This window comes from Electrona antarctica, assembly GCF_951216825.1.
Source record: "Electrona antarctica genome assembly, chromosome: 8".
Classification (NCBI taxonomy): domain Eukaryota; kingdom Metazoa; phylum Chordata; class Actinopteri; order Myctophiformes; family Myctophidae; genus Electrona; species Electrona antarctica.
The window spans coordinates 20,210,423-20,232,158 of NC_136789.1; the positions used below are offsets into that span (position 1 = coordinate 20,210,423).

General features: G+C 44.8%; 1 protein-coding gene across 1 annotated transcript in view; it reads left to right on the forward strand.

Annotated features, from left to right (window-relative positions):
- The window catches only part of LOC306928655 (neurobeachin-like), a gene marked incomplete at its 5' end in the record, with an annotated part of 211,871 nt that overhangs the window by 126,307 nt on the left and 63,828 nt on the right, over window positions 1-21,736 (forward strand). Inside the window, 8 exons of the mRNA XM_079508925.1 lie at window positions 7,529-7,608; window positions 8,239-8,301; window positions 9,125-9,222; window positions 9,629-9,721; window positions 13,081-13,189; window positions 15,530-15,611; window positions 16,246-16,369; window positions 16,647-16,839. Of these exons, the coding sequence (XP_079365051.1) occupies window positions 7,529-7,608; window positions 8,239-8,301; window positions 9,125-9,222; window positions 9,629-9,721; window positions 13,081-13,189; window positions 15,530-15,611; window positions 16,246-16,369; window positions 16,647-16,839 (842 nt within the window). The remainder of the gene's footprint in view (window positions 1-7,528; window positions 7,609-8,238; window positions 8,302-9,124; window positions 9,223-9,628; window positions 9,722-13,080; window positions 13,190-15,529; window positions 15,612-16,245; window positions 16,370-16,646; window positions 16,840-21,736) is intronic.

Below are 21,736 nucleotides of genomic sequence, written 5' to 3' on the forward strand. Positions count from 1 at the left end.
TAGCGCCTTTATCCAAGGCGCTTTACATACCATTCACACACACATTCATACACCGATGGCGGCGGAAACCATGCAAGGCACCAACCAGCACATCAGGAGCAATTAGGGGTTCAGTGTTGCCATCCAGCCACTCTACCCCTGAGCCACCGCCGCCCCATAGACCCCCATACATTTTCATAGACCTGGCTGCCTATTTCTCTCACAAGATCTGGCAACACTGCTCGCTGTGTGCTTGGCTGTAGCAGCCAGGCTGCATGCCTGCCTGCCGAACAGACTGCCCCACCCCCGTCCTCATGTAAAAAAAATAAAAAAAATAATTAGCTGCAATTAACCCCAGCCATGTATGTATTAATGGCCTTCTGAAGGCCATGGTTCCCTCATGGGCTTTTCTTGTCATGGTCGTTTGGGTGCATGCCATACATATGGTAATCAGTGAGATATATTTACATGGTAGAGAAATATTTTATCTCTGCCCAGAGATCACTGTGTGTGTGTGTGTGTGTGTGTGTGTGTGTGTGTGTGTGTGTGTGTGTGTGTGTGTGTGTGTGTGTGTGTGTGTGTGTGTGTGTGTGTGTGTGTGTGTGTGTGTGTGTGTGTGTGTGTGTGTGTGTGTGTGTGTGTGTGCGCGTGCGCGCGCGTGCGGCTCTTGAAAAGGAAGTGCTCCCATCTCACTTTTGTCAGGCAGAAACCTTGTATCTAAATTGATATATTTCATATATATTTTTTGTAAATTTTTATGACCTACTATCTACTACCTACTTCATCGTGAAAGCGTGTTGCACAAAAGTATAGTGCAAATAGCAGATCCACAAGCTTACAAGGCATTGCATCAGGACTTGTTGTGAGCTATTGGCTGGGATATTTTCACTATTTTAAAAATGTATTTAAAGTTATAATAATAAGAAGAAAGTTTTGGACATACAGTACCTCTATGAGGTTTCCGCATCCGACAGCAACGATATAATAAAGTGAGTTGTGGCTCAAGAGGTAGAGCAGGTCGTCCAATGATCCATGGGTCGGCGGTTCAAATCCCGGCTCCTCCTGTCTACATGTCGAAGTGTCCTTGGGCAAGACACTGAACCCCAAATTGCTCCCGATGTGCTGGTTGGTACCTTGCATGGCTTCCGCTGCAATCGGTGTATGAATGTGTGTGTGAATGGGTGAATGTAATGCACAATCTATGTAAAGCGCCTTGGATAAAGGCGCTATATAAATGCACCATTTACCATTTACCATTTACCGTTTACCGTTTACCGTTCCTTTTTCAAATAACTGCCCTTGCAGTTTAGCTTGGCACCAAAATAGGCGTAAAATGTGTTTTGAATGCCTGTCTGCGTGTTTATGTCCCTGCCTAGTCTCACATACTACTATGCATGCACGTCACGTCACACGTCATATTCTTGGTGCATGCTGACAGCAGGCCAAGGACCGCAATTATGGAATATTTATTCAATTTGGCCAATGACATCCATGTCGTTTTTTATAAATGTATCAAGGTTCAAGGTTCAAGGTTTCTTCAATTTGTCTCCCGAAGGAGAAATGTGTCTTGGACCCCAAGGAACCGCACTGCAGCATACCAATACAATACAATACAATACAATACAATACAATACAATACAATACAATACAATACAATACAATACAATACAATACAATACAATACAATACAATACAATACAATACAATACAATACAATACAATACAATACAATACAATACAATACAATACAATACAATACAATACAATACATGATACGAATGACCTTGATGATTTTGGAGGAATTCCCTCCCAGCTCTGTAATGTTAGCGGTTGTTACTGAGTCTCTACCGTCCATTCAAAGCTTTAGGAGAGACACGCTGAATGGAGAGACCGGATTATTCACAACCATGACAACCTAAGAGGCTCTATAGTGTGTGAAGCTCAGCAATGAGGCCATACATAAAGTATACCAATACTCAGAACACACGCGCGCACGCACACGCACACACGCACACGCACACGCACACACACAAACACATCCCTCTACAGTATGTGATTGATGACCGAGGCAGTGTGATCATGCGTAGTTGTCATGATGCATCACTCTGGTCTGCTGTAGTCATGTGTGGGCTTTATTTAATCACACGCATGTCTAAACACACACAAACGCACACACACACACACACACACACACACACTCACACACACTTTTACAACTTGTTTTTATTTTTTACTCCAATCCTAAAGCCAAAAATAGCCAGTCTACTAGCTCACAACCAGTTGTTGCACAACATGTTGTGAGCTTGTAGGTCGGCTATTTTCATTGCACAACAAGTGCACACAATTAAGAATAAATTAGGTATAACTCCAAGTTAACCCCAACTCCTAAACCTAACCTAAAAGTAATCTGAATCTTGCTTGATTTATCTCTCTCTACACTATTATTTTGTGAGGACCAGGAAAATGCCCGTGTCCAATTTCTCCAAATCATACTACGATCACAAGTATAGTAATACAAGTACACACACACACACACACACACACACACACACACACACACACACGCACACGCACACACATAGAGAGAGAGAAATGTGCATGAAATAATGTCCGCACGGCGTGACATACAGTAGTGATGGAGAGTGTGGAGAGAGGACGGCTTAATGCGATCATAGTTCCTCTCCTTTCCTAAAAACCAACCCTGATCTCATCCCTCTCTCCTATATAAAACAAATATTCAATATCCAACCCATGCTAAAATGAAACTACATCCAAAACATATCAGATGAGCCCGATCTCATCCAAACACGGATTGACAACATACTAAAAACCCCAAATCTGTATATATTACACTACTACTGTTTTGACCGCGACGGAGGCGTGGCTTTCACCCTATTATCTCAGTTGGGGCAAATGCTCTCTCCACAACATTATTTACGATTCTGTGCGATATACGACATTGGGGTTGCAACTCGGACAGGGCGCTCGCTCACAACCGAGCGTGCTAAAGCAAGCGGGTTGCCATGGCGAACGCTGCTCAAGTTTGCTTGAGACGGCGCTCCTCTGTCGCGGTTAATGGAGAGTATTTCAGTGTAAAATGTACGGATTTGCCGTTTTTCTAGTAGTGTATGTAGGGAATTGCCAATCCGTGTTATTTCACCGTGTTGGGGTGAGACCGGGTTGCATAGATATAGCACTAGCACCTGTACGGAAGTTATCAGCAACATCAAATGACTCTGTAGATATCCAGTATAGTGCCTTCAGGTGTTTCAAATCTGCCCTATTGAACAATGATTCAACCTGCCTAATGTGGGCCTGCAGTGCTATCGTAGGTTTGGACTGTTAAGGAGGCGGACAGCTTCAGGATATGAGCTATTCTGGAACCTGGATGTTCTCCTCTTAATGCTTCTTAATGTCTTTTGTTGCAAAGGGAGGCAATTAGAAAGGTTGTCAGCAGGGTGAGAGAGGCTCTGTAGAATTGTGAGGGTCTTTTGTATTGTAGTTTGTTAAAACTCCTACTCCTCCTCACATGTATTCTGTACTGTGTTAGAACTCCTGCTATGGGGTGTATCAGTATCACATGCTGTCATTCTTCTCAATGCACACTTTGTTCCAACTACTGCTTCCTGTCCTTACATACAATGTCATGATGCCAAACCATGAAACTAGTGAAAATATCAGATCTAGATCAGCCTTTTTTTTTTTTTACTACATGGGGGTCGCCAAATCTTTCTGTGATAGAATACTAACCACTTGAACCCTAGCGTCCCTAGGGTTCAAGAGGTTGTAGATCGGCTATTTTCGGCAAAGAGGTTTGGTGTAGAGGGGAAAAGAGCAGACCAAGTACAGAGCCAAAGGTCAAGTTTGCCAAGTATTGAGTGTTTAAGTGGTTAAAGGTATATTCAGTGATTTCACCTAATTCAAATATCACTTCTTTTTTTGTTTTGTTGTGATAATCCTCCCTACTATAGAGTACACTATAGAGTGTGCTGACCATATAAGGAGTTCCTCCCTGTCCCCAGTTAACCCCTGGGGGTCAAAAAACATTAGGTTTTGTTTTCGGCTAGGTGGCCCAGCCTTCATCCAATCAGGATAGAGAGGGGCCTTCCGCCAATCATGATCGGGCGGGGGCGGGCCTTGGTGTGTGTGCTGTTGGCCTGTCGCGTGTCCCCCCACTGTAGTGCGTGCAAGACAATGCACATCTTGTTACCAGGGTGGACCGGGGGGTTTTCCAAATCACCCAAATCACTGAATGCTCCTTTAAATATCTGAAATAAACAAAACAAACCTTAGACCCCTGGTCTAAACAGTAAAATAATAAACAATAAGATTTGTGTTTGTATAGACACTAGACAAACCGGACGAACCGCGATGGATTCGAACCCCCAGGCCCCGTGGTTGGTGAGCAGCTACTCTGCCACTGCACCACCCGAGCTCCCCCATTGTTCTATACGTTAAAGTCAAACAAAATCCTAACATCTTCGCTGTCAAGCGTTTGTCGCCGCTTCAAACACTATAGGGCAACATGGCTGATGGCACCTCGGTGACGTGCATCCCTTTTTGTCATGAACTGTCTCATCACGTACACCACCACCATTTAACAACACCTCTTAAAAAATGTTTTAGCTGTCACGAGTGTCCGCCAAAAAAAGAAAAAAACGCTAGCAGATATACTGACCGTGTTTTATGGAAACAGAAGGAATTGGAAGAACACTTTTAATGGGAGGAACACACTGGTGTTGACCTTCAAGACGTCCTTTTGTGGTTTAGTGAGTGTGTGTGCGTGTGCATGTGTGCGTGCGTGCGTGCGTGCGTGCGTGCGTGCGTGCGTGCGTGCGTGCGTGCGTGCGTGCGTGCGTGCGTGCGTGCGTGCGTGCGTGCGTGCGTGCGTGCGTGCGTGCGTGCGTGCGTGCGTGCGTGCGTGCGTGCGTGCGTGCGTGCGTGCGTGCGTGCGTGCGTGCGTGCGTGCGTGCGTGCGTGCGTGCGTGCGTGCGTGCGTGCGTGCGTGCGTGCGTGCGTGCGTGCGTGCGTGCGTGCGTGCGTGCGTGCGTGCGTGCGTGCGTGCGTGCGTGCGTGCGTGCGTGCGTGCGTGCGTGCGTGCGTGCGTGCGTGCGTGCGTGCGTGCGTGCGTGCGTGCGTGCGTGCGTGCGTGCGTGCGGGACCAAATGTTCCCGGGGAATAATAGCATTTGAGTAATAGTGTTTTTTATGGTTTTAAAGGACTTTTAAAGAAAAGATTCAGATTGGGGTTAGGGTTAGGCATTGGGAGGTTTAGAGGGGTTGGAGTTAGAGTTGCAGTATGCACGGATTTATATTCAGTTGTGCGATGGTGTCGTGCCCCGAAAATAGCTGATCTGCAAGCTCAAAGTGCGTCACTCACAGTACAGCGTTTGTAAGCTTAAGTTGTAGATCAGCTATTTCCAGCTTCACGGATTTAAAAACGACATTCATAAAAATCACCATCCTACAAGTACAGTATGGATTACGGATTACGCCGTTACATTACATTACATTACATTTTGATTGATTGATTGATTGATTGAAATATTTATTAACAGTTTGCAGAATTACAGTACATTTCGAGCACAAACTCAATACAAAGGCTGTTAACTGTGAGTGGACGACCCAATTAAGCATTACACTTGACACTTGACACAACATTACATTACATTACATTACATTACATTACATTACATTACATTACGCCATTACATTACATTACATTACATTACATTACGCCACGACAGTATGGATTACGCCACCATGACTGATTTCAGTCATTTGGATTCCATAGAAGCCAACATCTAATAACAACTATCTCATGTTGCACCGTGAAAAACAGAGGCATTGAGAGCTTGTAGCTCTTCTTGCAGCTCTTTTTATTTTTATGATTAGAGCATTTTAAGTGGTCAAACTAGTAATATGTTGAGAAGCATTTTCCATAAAACCCTAATGGTCTCAGATATTTCATAAAAGCAAAATGTTAAAAACAATATGACTAAGACATCATCATTTTACATATTGTGTTTTAATGTGTTTACATATTGTATTTAGGAAACAGCACTAATGTGGAGGGCTCCTTTCACACAAATCATCATCAGCATAATAGGACTCAGTCGTGAGGTCCATGAGTACAGTACTACTGTACAAGCATACTGTGTGTGTGTGTGTGTGTGTGTGTGTGTGTGTGTGTGTGTGTGTGTGTGTGTGTGTGTGTGTGTGTGTGTGTGTGTGTGTGTGTGTGTGTGTGTGTGTGTGTGTGTGTGTGTGTGTGTGTGTGTGTGTGTGTGTGTGTGTGTGATGCTTTGTGTCCAGTAAGCATTTTAGAGCACTTTCTGTACACTTTGGCAGAGGATGCAGTTCTGTCAGTAAACAGAGTTGGCTCGCTGCTGCACAGATTGTTGGAACATTCATTGCGCTGTTATTTTTGTTTTTATTAACGTGGACTTTTATCAGTGCGATGTTGACATAATGTTTGACGTGTGTGTGTGTGTGTGTGTGTGTGTGTGTGTGTGTGTGTGTGTGTGTGTGTGTGTGTGTGTGTGTGTGTGTGTGTGTGTGTGTGTGTGTGTGTGTGTGTGTGTGTGTGTGTGTGTGTGTGTATTACTACTCTACCTTTGAGGGCCACAAGTCTATAGGAGGTCCTCACAAGGAACAGAGTGTGTATAGGCATTTAGAAGTTAGGTTTCGCGGTTAAGTTTGGAGTTATGAATGTACTTATTTGTACTAATTGTCGCACACTTTAGGCCGGATTAGGGCAATTTATTTTATTGCATTCATGAAATCCTAAAACGTTGATGTCCTCACAATTATAGTAAAATACAATCCTGTGGGACTGTGTGTGTAGTCTGAAGACTCGCCTCTTCAGGCTCCACATTAGCCTGTAGCACTTGCCGTAGCACGTGTTCTAGCGGCGACGACCTTGCAGGCTCATTGTGCTTAAAGGTTAAAGTGTAATTTAGATAGCATGTTGTGTAGACAGATGCCAGGCTCATGTGCTGACCTGGCATCCTATAGTTTCAATGTACATATTATTGTGGGCTTGAGAGAAGCGAGTCCACTATTGTTATCGTAATTATTCCCGAGGCCGTTTGCCCTCTGCGCTGTATGTCCTGTGGGTCAACCAATAGGAAGACAGAGAGAGGGGGGGGCTGTGATGTCATGTGGGTCAACCAATAAGAAGACAGAGAGGGGGGTTGCTGTGATGTCACGTGGGTCAATATATCATCCTTGAGTAGAGAGATACTCGAGCCCACACTGTTTCTTCACTAACAGTATTTACGAGTATATTTTCATGAAATGATACTGTGTTTAGGCTGATGACTTGGTTTACCTATGATCCCTAGTTTACTATTTCTACATACATCTCATGTATTGCCTTGTTTTTACCTTGCTTAGGCCTACTGTAAATCGTTCTGGATTAAGAGCGTCTGCTGAATGCCTAAATTGTATATTCAACTTTGTGTGTGTGTGTGTGTGTGTGTGTGTGTGTGTGTGTGTGTGTGTGTGTGTGTGTGTGTGTGTGTGTGTGTGTGTGTGCGTGTGCGCAGATGGACCCCGGCCGTCCCAAAAGGAGATCATCTCTCTCAGAGCCTTCATGTTGCTCTTCCTAAAGCAGCTCATCTTAAAGGTACCGTCCTCTTCTCTTTGTTGTCTACTGTACATAATATCTCAATTATATGAACCCACCCACCCCTCCCTCCACCGCTGGCACGCACCCCCTCCTCCCTGACTGTGTGGTTGTGTCGTCTGTCTCCACATCTCCTGGGAATGCTAGCTTAATGTGAAGCGCTGCGTATGGAGATTTGCATTATGGATCAGCAGCACACAAGCTTTGTGCATGTGTGCATGTGTGCATGTGTGCATGTGTGCATGTGTGCGCGCGTGTGCGTGCGTGCGTGCGTGCGTGCGTGCGTGTGCATGTGGATACACTTGATTTTATGCGCACACCTACTGTATGAGTGTGTGTGTGTGTGTGTGTGTGTGTGTGTGTGTGTGTGTGTGTGTGTGTGTGTGTGTGTGTGTGTGTGTGTGTGTGTGTGTGTGTGTGTGTGTGTGTGTGTGTGTGTGTGTGTGTGTGTGTGTGTGTGTGTGTGTGTGTTCTCACCCTTTTGTGTATGTATATAGGAGGTGTGATCTCTTGTTAAAATGCACGAGGCCAGTTAGAGATTTAATGAAGTTGTCGCAGGTTAATGAGATGTAAAATAGAAACACTGTTCTCTGATGAGATATGGCTTCTTTCTGCTGTGTTGTTGTACAGGACCGCGGTGTGAAGGAAGACGAACTGCAGAGCATCCTCAACTACCTACTGACTATGCATGAGGTATGAGACACAATTACATTACCTACTGACTATGCATGAGGTATGAGACACAATTACATTACCTACTGACTATGCATGAGGTACAAAACATGATAACATTACCTACTGACTGACTGACTGCATGACCCATGAGGTACAAAACATGATAACATTACCTACTGACTGACTGCATGGCTCATGAGGTACAAAACATGATAACATTACCTACTGACTATGCATGAGGTACAAAACATGATAACATTACCTACTGACTGACTGACTGCATGGCTCATGAGGTACTAAACATGATAACATTACCTACTGACTGACTGACTGACTGCATGACTCATGAGGTACAAAACATGATAACATTACTTACTGACTGCATGAGGTATGAAACACGCTAACTGACCATGCATGAGGTACGACGCACGTCACCATTACGTGCTGACCATACGCTTGGCACCCTCAAACGTCTGCCAGTATACTGCTAGTGTCTGACAGTACGTCTGCCCACGACAGAGCTAACGCGAATGATTTCACTCATTGGATTCAGTCATTTGGATTCCATATAGAAGCCTTCTATGGAAACATGACACACATCGACTATCTACAATCACATTGTTATTATTATTCAATGGGTATGACAGATGCACATGTCCAACATCTCAGACAATAACCAACTAACCAACCAACCAACTAACCAACCACAGACGTTTCTCTTCTTGCAGTTCTATTCCAGCTCTGCCAGCATCCTTTTGTTATTGTTGCCTTCCTACCCCTCTCTCCACCCCCACCACACCCCCTTACTCACCCATTCTGTCATGTCTACGTACATCTGCAGGATGAGAACATTCACGATGTGCTGCAGTTGTTGGTGGCTCTCATGTCTGAACACCCGGCTTCCATGATCCCCGCATTTGACCAGAGAAATGGGATAAGGTCAGTAATGGCAATGGCAACACACCATCCTCGATAAACGCACACACACACACACACACACACACACACACACACACACACACACACACACACACACACACACACACACACACACACACACACACACACAAACACACGCACACCCACACACTTATTTTTTTATCAGAATGTCACTTTTATATTCTGGTTTCCTGCCCTATAGGCTCCCTCCGTTCTGTTCCTTCCCTGCTAGCCATGTACTGAATGTTCTGTAAAGGTCACTGACTCTGGGAGGTCATCCCCGTGGTTTTCATCTTACATCTTCCTGTTTGTTTCAGCTTATCCCTCCAGGTCAGACTGTTGACGTTGTCACACACACACACACGTCCCATTCTAATGTTTCCCTATGTATTTGTCCTGGCTGTAGGGTGATCTGCAAACTGCTGGCCTCCAAGAGTGAGAGCATCCGTGTCCAAGCGCTCAAAGTCCTTGGCTACTTCCTCAAACATCTCGGACACAAGTAAGTAAGCCTTTCATCTCTGCAAATGATTAGCAAATTGCAGCCGTTGCTGGTACCAGTGGCAAGGACAGATACAGGCAACACAAGCAGAAGGACTGACTCATCCTCATTATTAGTGCTTACAGAGATGGAGTTTGAAATAGACCAGGGGTTCTCAACCCATGGGTCGCGACCCATCGGGGGTCGCCAAATTATTTTGGGGGGTGGCCAAATTATTATATATATATATTTTTTGCAACTGAATGGCTGGAAAATGGAAATTAAGAGTTTACATAGTACACATAGTGCATGCATAAACTTTCCTTAATGATTATATCTGGTTTCAGTATTCATTTATGATATATTTTCTCTATTATTAAGGTTATTTTTGCAGTCAGTTTGAAATGGTGGTGGGGAGGGGGGCGGGGCAGGGGGCGTGAGACCGGGGGTCCCCAGCCAAAAACGTTGAGAACCCCTGAAATAGACAATAAATGGCTTCACTATGCAATCTGTATAGCTATTGATATCAAGATAGTAGCTGTGCACTTCTTAATTGCTTGATATGGCATGATTCTTCTTTTCGCTTCAACTAATTAATATTGACCTTAGTTTGCACTACATTTTATTCCCAGAGAGGATCTTAAGCACAGTATACTTCGTTGTATGATGATATACCAAGAATATCACACCTACACGATTATCCTAATGTGTTGTGTGAGGTTGTAAATCGTATGTTTTGCAATTGAGAAAACAATAAACTATTTTTCACTTTTCTTCACTTCCAAAAATAACAGACCTACAACATCATAAATAGATATGCCAGGTTTAATGTCGTTAATTACACCCAAGTGGTGTCCCAGATCTATCTTAATCCCTGGATGGATATATAATAAATATATTTAAAGAAAATAAAGAAACAATTTAGAAGTACTGGGGTTCCCCAGGGCTCTAGTTCAGGACCACTGTACTTGGGTGAATGTAGGAAATGAGATAGATGGAACCTGTAATTTCCCTATAGAGGTCACGTGTGTGTGTGTGTGTGTGTGTGTGTGTGTGTGTGTGTGTGTGTGTGTGTGTGTGTGTGTGTGTGTGTGTGTGTGTGTGTGTGTGTGTGTGTGCGTGTGCGCGCAGTGTGTGCGTGTGTGCACGGTATATCAGCTATGGAAGACCCATTGGGACAATGTTCTGCTGGAAAGTCCTATCATTCAGGTCAGGGCAGAGAGAGAGACAGAGAGAGAGAGAGGGGGAGGGAGAGAGAGAGAGAGAGGGGAGGGGGGGGGAGAGAGAGAGAGAGGGGGGAGGGAGAGAGAGAGAGAGAGAGAGAGGAGGGAGAGAGAGAGAGAGAGGGAGAGAATGCACTGCAGTAAAAAGTGAAAAACAGCAGTGCAGTCCTCGAGCAGCTAGAACGTACTGTTCCACTGACTGCTGAGTTTTATGCTTATAGAGGTGTGTGCGTGCATACCGTGTGTTTCTATGTGCGAGTGTGTGTGTTTCCATGTGCGCGTGGGCATGTGCGTGTGTGCACGACTTGCACGTGTGCCCTGCGCGGAGGTAATGTGATCCTGTCTAGGCAGAATAATCATTTTGACAGACTGCGCTCCCAGCTGGGAGGTGGAACCATGGTCACACTTACAGGAGCAGCAGCAGCGATGCATGCTGGGTGATTCATATATGTCCCATGTGACACCATGACCCTTCTTGCAGCTATAAGCTAACTGCAGCGCCGCATGACCCTGCACCTGTCCTGACTATAAGCTAACGGCAGCGCCGCATGACCCTGCACCTGTCCTGACTATAAGCTAACTGCAGCGCCGCATGACCCTGCACCTGTCCTGAGCACCATGTGCTCTCCTGCTCTTATACCTCATGGGGCTGGGCCAGTGGTTCTCAAAGTGGGGTCCTTGGGGGGACACTCAGGGGGTCCCAAGCAAAAGTATTTATGACATAGCAATATAGCAAGTATGAGGGTTATGTGTACACTAGGGGACTGCATGTATTGTCTTGGTGTTATGTTGTTCTGTGCTAAATGGTTCTGTGGTTTTCTGTTGGAACAGACTGAACGAATTTCCCTGCGGGGACAATAAAGACCATTGTTGTGTAATGAGTATCCATATCATGGTGAGCTGTATCACCGTAATGATGTAGCTTAATTTGGTTGCGTGGGGTGCTTAGTTTGGAGACTAAAATGCATTGTTGCATCTTATAGGCGCTGTGTTGCATGTAAAGCATCCTTCCTGTTTGTGCAGTATAGTAGATATATCTGATCTCAGCCATAAATATCATCCAAACATCAATATCAGATGTTCAGCCGAGCCAATTTAAACACTGCCAGAGGATCGTGTAATAAAACTATCACTGAGATAAACATCTCACAGTGGCCACACATTTGCTTGTTTTTTGTGAGTGCATGCTTGTGCGTGCGTGCGTGCGTGCGTGCGTGCGTGCGTGCACATGTACACTTCTATTATACTTGTGAGGGCCTAATATCCCCACTCAACTATATTAGAACTTCAGAAAAGGACCATTTTCCTGCTAAAAAATGGTTGTTTTAGTTTTAGAGTTAGACTTAGCATTAGGAAAGGTGGTAGATCTAGGGGTTGGAGTTATGCCTGATTTATGCTTAGTTGCGCACCATTATCACACACCAAAAGTAGCCGATCTACAAGCTCACAATTCATCGCACTGCAATGCGAGAGATATTTTTTGGTTATGGTTAAGATTTGTTAAATTTAAGTTCAAAATGGTATTTATAAAATTCCGTAAAAATATTGTATAGAAAAATGTGCGTGTGTGTGTATGAGTGTGTATGTGTGCGTGCGTGCGTGCGTGCGTGCGTGCGTGCGTGCGTGCGTGCGTGCGTGCGTGCGTGGCGTGCGTGCGTGCGTGCGTGCGTGCGTGCGTGCGTGCGTGCCTGCGTGCCTGCGTGCGTGCCTGCGTGCGTGCGTGCCTGCGTGCGTGCGTGTGTGTGATAATGGTCCTATCATCCACAAAACGCCCTTGTTGCCATTTAGCTGAAAACATAATGACTATTGAAGTGTGAAATTAATTTAAATGTCTTGAAAAGTAGATTGCGTTGCAAGATAAAAGATAATGAACATCATCTGCTCAGTATAATGCTAGCATGTTATTATTGTTTTTAAAACTAGTAACAAAACGTCTGGTGTAGCTATAAACCTGTATCCTCAGATATCATTATAGCGACCAATTATCGTCACTGTCGGGTGGAAACCTTGTATGTCCAAAACTGTTGCTTTTTTCAGATATAAATCATTTAACGATGTGTGTGTGTGTGTGTGTGTGTGTGTGTGTGTGTGTGTGTGTGTGTGTGTGTGTGTGTGTGTGTGTGCACGTGCACGTGCGTGTGTGTGTTGTCCTTGCAGAAGGAAGGTGGAGATCATGCACACACACAGTCTGTTCACGCTGCTGGGAGAGAGACTTATGATGCACACGAACACGGTGTCTGTCACCACATACAACACACTGTATGAGGTAGGTACACACGCGCGCACACGCGCACACACACACGCACGCACGCACGCACACGCACACAGGCACACAGGCACACACACACACAAGCTGTGACACGTACAGTAAGGGAGGTGACCCTGCAACACACTGCAACTCAAGTAAGCTCTGTTTGTACTGTAATTTGTTTACTGTATATCCGTTGTCTCCCTCTCCTGACAGAGAGCGGTAATTATGTTGATGAACTACAGTAAAGATTCCGGTTGCATATATATAGTCAGAGACGGATCAACCCCTCCTAAGGCCCTGGCGCTATACTGTACACCAGATCAAAAGGCCCCGTGCGCTTGTCCATTTGCACGTGCGCAACACAATCAAGAATGGCAGTTTTCACATTTGAGCGCCCAGTGAATGAACGCGCATGCGTTCAGCGCACCGCCTTGTGCGTGGCTAACGCAAGCACGATCGCCGCTGCTCCCCGACACCACTGACTGTATTAGCCTGGCTAATAAGCCAGACCGAATCAGCCGTTGGCAAAAAAAATTTCCCTGCCGGCGGATTACCGTCTGGAGAGGCTCAATTGTACGCCCATTTCCTATACCAGAGAACTGGTGTGGCCAATCGGGACACGGTATGCAATATGGGCGGGCTTTGGTACAGTGACGTTCAATGCTCGAGACCTTTGACTGACAGTAGCTCTGACCAATTGCGTCAAAGAGAAAATGTTTGAACCCGCCCCCCGGGAAACAAGATCCATACACAGCATCTCCAGACTCAAATACCACACGACAGTGTGATTTGAGCCTGGCTTATTAGCCAGGCTATGACTGTATGTGCTATTTTCGAGTGTCCTCCCAGACTCCCACCACACAGGAAGGAGTGGGGGTTCCTGTGTTGCAAACTTGCATTACATTGAAATCGGTGACCTATGAATACGGTTTCGACGGAAGCAACAAGCTGTACCTTTTTGAAATAGAGCACCGAAGTCTGACGTCAATATCGCGGGCGCTAAGTCCACGGGTTCATGTACTTTTTTATTTGTATTATAATCTCCGTAGGGGGATTTTTAGATTGCCTCATATAAGAACTGTGTTTGAAATATAAACAAATGATCCCGACCCTATATATTCATATGGATATGAAGAATCAACTGACTGAGAGAAATTGCTAATGTTACTGCTGCCTAATTAGTTACATTTTCTCTAGAAACGGACTGTATCAAATATGACTGACTGTCGTAAATGATACAGAGACACCTCCCCGACAATATCGCAGAGACTATTTGTTTATTTTTGGAAGACAATTCTTATATGAGACGATTTTAAGTTATGTTATTCTCCATAGAGAAAAACTTGTGAGTGACGTCAGGACTTTGACTTTAGTCTCTCGCACAGGGCCCTGCAGGCTGCGGGCCATGGGCCACTGAGTTCCATTGTTAATCCGGGCCTGCATATAGTGTCACTTTGATCACTTTGAATTGCCTGGTTGTTGTTGACATGTGCTTAAATATATGTCAAGGACCCCCAGAATTATCTGTATTTGGCTGCGGACCCCCATCTGAAAATATGTTGTTCCAGGGACCTCCCAGAAGCAAGTATTTGAGTTAAAAATGTTCGCTCTGAAAGAATATATATTCAAAGATTTGCGCCACATTTTCACAATTTTAGCAGATCTACAAGCTCGTAGCGCGGCACTCGGTGCCGTACTATGAGCTTGTAGATCTGCTATGTTTCAATAGCTAAAGTATGACAAAATGCTTAAAACACCAAAGGGGGTTCCCGTCCAGAATGGGTTAACCATATCTACTGTTTTGGGTCTGTACCCTTACCAGTCCATTTTGGTTACATTTATACTCTCTCAGAGAGTGGACTGTGTATGTAAGCTCAGTGGCCTTGTGGTGTGGAGTGTCCATGAGAGACTGTGTATGTAAGCTCAGTGGCCTTGTGGTGTGGAGTGTCCATGAGAGACTGTGTATGTAAGCTCAGTGGCCTTGTGGTGTGGAGTGTCCATGAGAGTGGGATGTCCATGTTTGATTCCCCGGCCCGAGTCATACAAAAGATTATAAATAATGTCACTCCAATGCCTTCCTGCTTGGCATTCAGCATCAAGGGTTGGATTGGGAGGTACTGTATGTCCCTGTGGCATTCTAGCATCATGTCCAGGGGGTGCATGCACTCGTACATCATGACGCCTGACGCTACAGAAACAGGAAATAGGGGCTGGGCAATGCTTACTTACTGTATGTGAGTCTTATGTGTCGCATGCAAATCAATATGGAGTTATCTTTGACATGCTGTTAGATAGAGTGCATTGAAACATCTGTGTCATTAGCTCAGTGTAATGTACACTCGTCTCTCCCTGTAGATTCTGACGGAACAGGTGTGTACCCAGGTGGTCCACAAACCCCACCCCGAACCCGACTCCACCGTCAAGATACAGAACCCCAGTAAGTCAAGTGAAGCTGAGTCACAACTGCCCATACACCTACACACACATGAATTGTGCTCGTAATCTGTTCGGGACAGCCTACTGATCATTCCCACCAAGTTTCATGAAAATCTGACCATTTGTTCTCAAGTTACTTTCTAAAACGCGCGTGCGTGCGTGCGTGCGTGCGTGCGTGCGTGCGTGCGTGCGTGCGCGCGCGTGCGCACGCACACACGACCAGTAAAAAATACGGAAACGTACCTCAGCTAAATCCATCTTGTTTTCACATGGTGTACAATAATGGGGGAAATTAAATATCATTAAAGCTTGTTTTGAACTCCGGCTGAAAGTAACAACTATAATTGGCTTACATTTGTATGCACCACTCTGCCAACTCAGCTGTTAAACATGATTCACAAGTATTGTTTTTTTTTTGTATGAATAAAGAGAAAACAAGAGCTTTGTGAATTTGCTCTATCTGTCTTTCTTTCTGTCTCCCTCTCTTTTGCATCCCACCATCACTCACTTCTCTTTCTGCCTCATTTCCTCCCGTTCCTCTCTCTCTCTGCCCCCCCCCCCCCTCTCTCTCTTTCTCCCTCTCTCTGTCTCTCTCTCTCTCTCTCTCTCTCTGTCTCTCTGTGTCTCTCTCTCAGTGATATTGAAGGTAGTGGCCACGTTGCTGAAGAACTCGTCCGCCAGCGCTGAGCTCATGGAGGTGAGGAGACTGTTCCTCTCCGACATGATCAAACTGTTCAGCAACAGCCGGGAGAACCGACGGTAAGACATCACACATGCACGCACGCACGCACGCATGCACGCACGCACGCACGCAGCGCAACAAAATGTGTCTCAAAGTGACTGCAAAAAAAATCCTGCTACCTAGAAAAAATGGTTGCTATTTAATAGCAACAATTTTTTCTCAAGACTATTTATATAGTATACAAAAATCAGATTTAAGATGTGTTTAAAGGTCACAGCTCTGTTTCACATGGGCAGTAATGTACATGTGCAATAATCCCAAGAGGGTGTTGTGTTCTTTGTGGCGGTCATGCAGGTGCTTGCTGCAGTGCTCCGTGTGGCAGGACTGGATGTTCTCTCTGGGTTACATCAACCCAAAGAACCCCGAGGAGCAGAAGATCACGGAGATGGTGTACAACATCTTCAGGATCCTGCTCTACCATGCCATCAAGTACGAGTGGGGCGGCTGGAGGGTGTGGGTGGACACCCTCTCCATCGCTCACTCCAAGGTGAGCGAGCACACTACACCGGCGGTTTTCAACCCTTTTCGCATCAAGGCCCATTATGTATTCGGCATGGGAGCCACAGACTATATGACATTTAGCCTCTCAGACCCCAAACTAAGGGATATTTTATTATTGTTGGATAGTTTTTCCACAATTCCATGCGGCATTGATGTTGGTACCATAGGAGAGACAACACGTAAATGTTTAAATTGTTGTGTAGACTTCTTGTAATGCAGATGTTTAACAATAATCTTACTCTTGAGAGCGTAAAATGAAACCAAATGAACCCATACGGGTCCACCCGTACGGGTCCATTTGGTTTAATTTCATACTGTCGAGTTAAAGATCTATAAGGGTCCATTTGATTACCAACTATCCATAATTTAGCTGGGGACCACCTGGAACCCCCTCAAGGACCACTGGTGGTCCCGTACCACTGGTTGAAAACCACTGCACTACACCATTGGTTGTTAAAGTGGGGTCCGGGGACCCCCAGTGGTCCTCGAGAGAGAGGGTTCCAGAGATAAAGAAATACCATTAAATGGGGGCCCGTATGCATGTCAAACTGGGGGTCCTTGAAATTAAAATGGTTGAGAATCACCGAAAGAGCCGTAAATAATCTTCTCTTATGGGGGTCCCTGGCATATCTTTTCAAATGGTGGCTAATAAGTGTCAATTTGGGGATTCCTTGACATGAAAAAGTTTGAGAACCACTGCACTACACAGTGTACGCGCGCCAAGTGACTAAGTGAGAACAAAAACGACACCATTACACCAGTTTAGAATAAAATTGCGTCACAATTTACAATTTAGGCATCAGCAAAACAAGAGGTAATGCATCGAATGCATAGAGATAGTAATCTAGGATCATAGGTAAACCAAGAACCGTTTATCACTCTAAACAGTAGGCTAAAACACATTTTTATTCATTAAAATAAGTCCCGGATCGCAGCTTTAAAGGATGACTTAATCCATTTTCAACCAAACTTCACATAATTGGTCCGCTCCTCATTATATATGGTGCCATTTTTGTCTACTCACTCCGAGTCTCAGAGAAGGGCTGTTCAGAAACCCGCCTACTATTCCTGAAAAGTTACAGTAGCGTGTTATAATGGAAGCCATTGTTCACGAGGGTTGGATTGGGGGGTCAGATCTAATCCAACCTTATTTTATAAAGCACATTCAACTACAAATAATTCCTGAGCGCGGCACGGCTGCAGCTCACCGCTCCAACAGACTTTGACTTTTGACTTTGACTCATGTTAATGGAGAAATCCACAACAAAACACATGAATCAGCCTCTAATCCTGTCGCAACATACATGTTGGCCTTGAATTGTTTCATAGATGCCCCCTGTTCTCCATTTTCCCCACCCCTCCCACAGTAAAATGCAGTTATAATGGAGCTAGTAGCTCCAAACTTAATTTTTTCTTCACGAATTGTCTATTAATATCGTTCTGGTACTCACACATGCACTGTTTGTCACACTCGAGCTGCCGTTCATACAGAACCCAGTGGTATAGATCTCAATGGGACTCAAAATTAAGGCCTGGGCCAGGCCTTGGTTCTGTATGAACAACAGCTGGAGTGTGACAAACAGTGCATGTGTGAGTACCAGGACACTATTAATAGACGATTCGCGAGTTTGGAGCTACTAAAATACCTGCATTAGAATGAAGACAACTACTGTAGCTCCATTCTAACTGCATTTTAATGTGGGAGGGGTGGGGAAAATGGAGAACAATGGAGAACAGGGCATCTGCATATGAAACAATTCAAGGCCAACATGTATGTTGACTTGAGACAGGATTGTAAGCTGATGTGTTTTGGTGTGGATTTCTCCTTTAATAAAAGAAAAGTTGTTTAAAGAAGAAAAAGAAAAAGCCTAATGATGATGTCACTGGTAGGCAGGTTTCTGAAGTCTCCACAACCCTGCTATGCGACACAGATAGAGTAGAAAAATTACACTTGTGTGAAGTGTATTTATATCGACCAAAGTGTCGTCATTTAGTGCCCTAAACAAACATTAAAGTCCATAGACTTGGTTGGCAAACAATTTATGTCATAAATGCTCTAAACAAACATTGTAACATCATCAAAGTCCATAGACTTGCCTGGCAAACAATTTTAATACGTCTTAAGTACTCTAAACAAACTAAACTTGGCTGCCATGTGACGTAATATTCAAAAGCCGCATTCATTGGAGAGGCTAGCACCCCTCAATAACATTTCATCATGAGCATTAAGACCAATCATATGAAGATATGTTGAAAATGGGTGAATTAAGGAGTCCTTTAAGTAACGTTACCTTGAAATGGATGGCTGGCTCATTCAGAGATAAATGGGGGTCAAGAGCATCATTGGGTTGAATCAGGGACAAGAGACGGAGCGGGAAGGAAGGTGGGGACGTTATTTCACCAGCCCGCTGTCTGCTTTTCTTCCCACGTACAGAGGAGCTAGAGTCTGAATGATTTATTAAGGTGAATCATGTGCTCTGCAGTGTTACAGTGGAAAGTCAAGGTTTCCTTCACACAGCTTTTTTTTTGCTCCCAGAGGTTTTCATTTCAAGGACACTAGCTGATGACAGAAACACATTTATTAACAGAGCGACACCTGCACTGGAATTACTGTAGTTGTAAGAATTGAATTGCAAAACTACTACTTATAATGAAAAGTCATAGCCTATTGTCCATTCCATTCCATTACATTTTGTCTTGCACGCTGATGACTGTCACTAACTGTGCTACATGTTAAATAGAAATACTGTACTTTTGCCCAGGCGGCTGACAATCCTGACAACATGTTGCGAGTTCGACTCCCGATCCCGACAAGCTTTTCTGCGTGTCACCCCCCAACTCTCTCCCCATTTCCTATCAGCCTACTTTCAATCTATCTAAAAAAAGAAAGAAAGAAAGAAGAAAAAAAATAGAACTGCTGTACTTTGTATCGGACTCTTGGGACCGAAACTTACAAAAATATATTATGGATTATGCACTTAAGCCATCTTTCAAATATAGTGAAAATTCAGCGCGGCGAGTTGTGAGCTAGTAGATCTGCTATTTGTCCATTTCTGAAAATGTACTCTGTGATTTGTAGCTACAGTACTCTTGAATACTTGACCGTGTACTTTGTCCACCGCTGCCTCCCAACGTCATGACATATCAGTGAAATTGAGCTGTTTCCTGGATTGTCTCCGGATCCCTCCTCCTCCTCCAAACGGTGACTCAGCGGATGTAGAAATTGATCGGTCAAACCTCCCGGCGGGGTTTATGGGAAAGTGACCTTTAACCTCCCGGCGGGGTTTATGGGAAAGTGACCTTTAGAGAAAGTGTGGCTGGTTATTGACATGTGATCGGCCCACCGTGATTGAAACCTGTTACTGTGCGTGGCCTTAGGAGACAGCGCCTTGCTAACAGCGTGTTACTGTGCGTGGCCTTAGGAGACAGCGCCTTGCTAACAGCGTGTTACTGTGCGTGGCCTTAGGAGACAGCGCCTTGCTAACAGCGTGTTACTGTGCGTGGCCTTAGGAGACAGCGCCTTGCTAACAGCGTGTTGATGAAACCTGTTACTGTGCGTGGCCTTAGGAGACAGCGCCTTGCTAACAGCGTGTTGAAACCTGTTACTGTGCGTGGCCTTAGGAGACAGCGCCTTGCTAACAGCGTGTTGAAACCTGTTACTGTGCGTGGCCTTAGGAGACAGCGCCTTGCTAACAGCGTGTTACTGTGCGTGGCCTTAGGAGACAGCGCCTTGCTAACAGCGTGTTACTGTGCGTGGCCTTAGGAGACAGCGCCTTGCTAACAGCGTGTTACTGTGCGTGGCCTTAGGAGACAGCGCCTTGCTAACAGCGTGTTACTGTGCGTGGCCTTAGGAGACAGCGCCTTGCTAACAGCGTGGCCTTAGGAGACGGCGCCTTGTTAACAGCCTGTTACTCTGCGTGGCCTTAGGAGACAGCACTTTGCTAACAGCGTGTTACTGTGCGTGGCCTTAAGAGACAGCGCCTTGCTAACAGCGTGTTACTGTGCGTGGCCTTAGGAGACAGCACTTTGCTAACAGCGTGTTACTGTGCGTGGCCTTAGGAGACAGCGCCTTGCTAACAGCGTGTTGAAACCTGTTACTGTGCGTGGCCTTAGGAGACAGCGCCTTGCTAACAGCGTGTTGATTGAAACCTGTTACTGTGCGTGGCCTTAGGAGACAGCGCCTTGCTAACAGCGTGTTACTGTGCGTGGTCTTAGGAGACAGCGCCTTGCTAACAGCGTGTTGATTTGTGGACAATATTGATACAGCCGCTTAACGCATTTAGGACTGAGAGCAGATTCTACAAAATGTCTTCTAAATCAGTTTACTGAAAAGCCTGTGTTTCTATGTCAGTGGTGCTCAAACTATTTCATGTCAAGGACCCACAGAATTATCTGCATTTGGCCGCCGACCCCCATCTGAAAATATGTTATTCCAGGCACCCCCCAGAAGCAAAGATTTGAGTTAAAAATATTCGCTCTGAAAGAATATATATTAAAAAGATTTGCGCCACATTTTCACAATTTTTTTCAATAGCTAAAGTATATAACATAATGCTTAAAATACCAAAAGGGGTTCCCGTCCTGAGTGAGTTAACGCAAACCTAGGAAGTGAGCCAGTGAGTTATAGATCAGTGGGTATTGACATAATATTGATTAGACTTCTCTTTAATTTGACCTACTAGGGCACATAAGAAATTGACTGTACATGATAAAATCATACTGTAAACTGCCCTTTATTCAGGAATTGTTGTTGTTGTTGTTGTTATCATCATTATTAAAAAAATTTAAAGATATTTTTCGGGGTTTTCTGCCTTTATTGATGGGATAAAAGTAGTCTGACAGGAAATGGGGAGAGAGATAGGGGAAGACACGCGGCAAAGGCC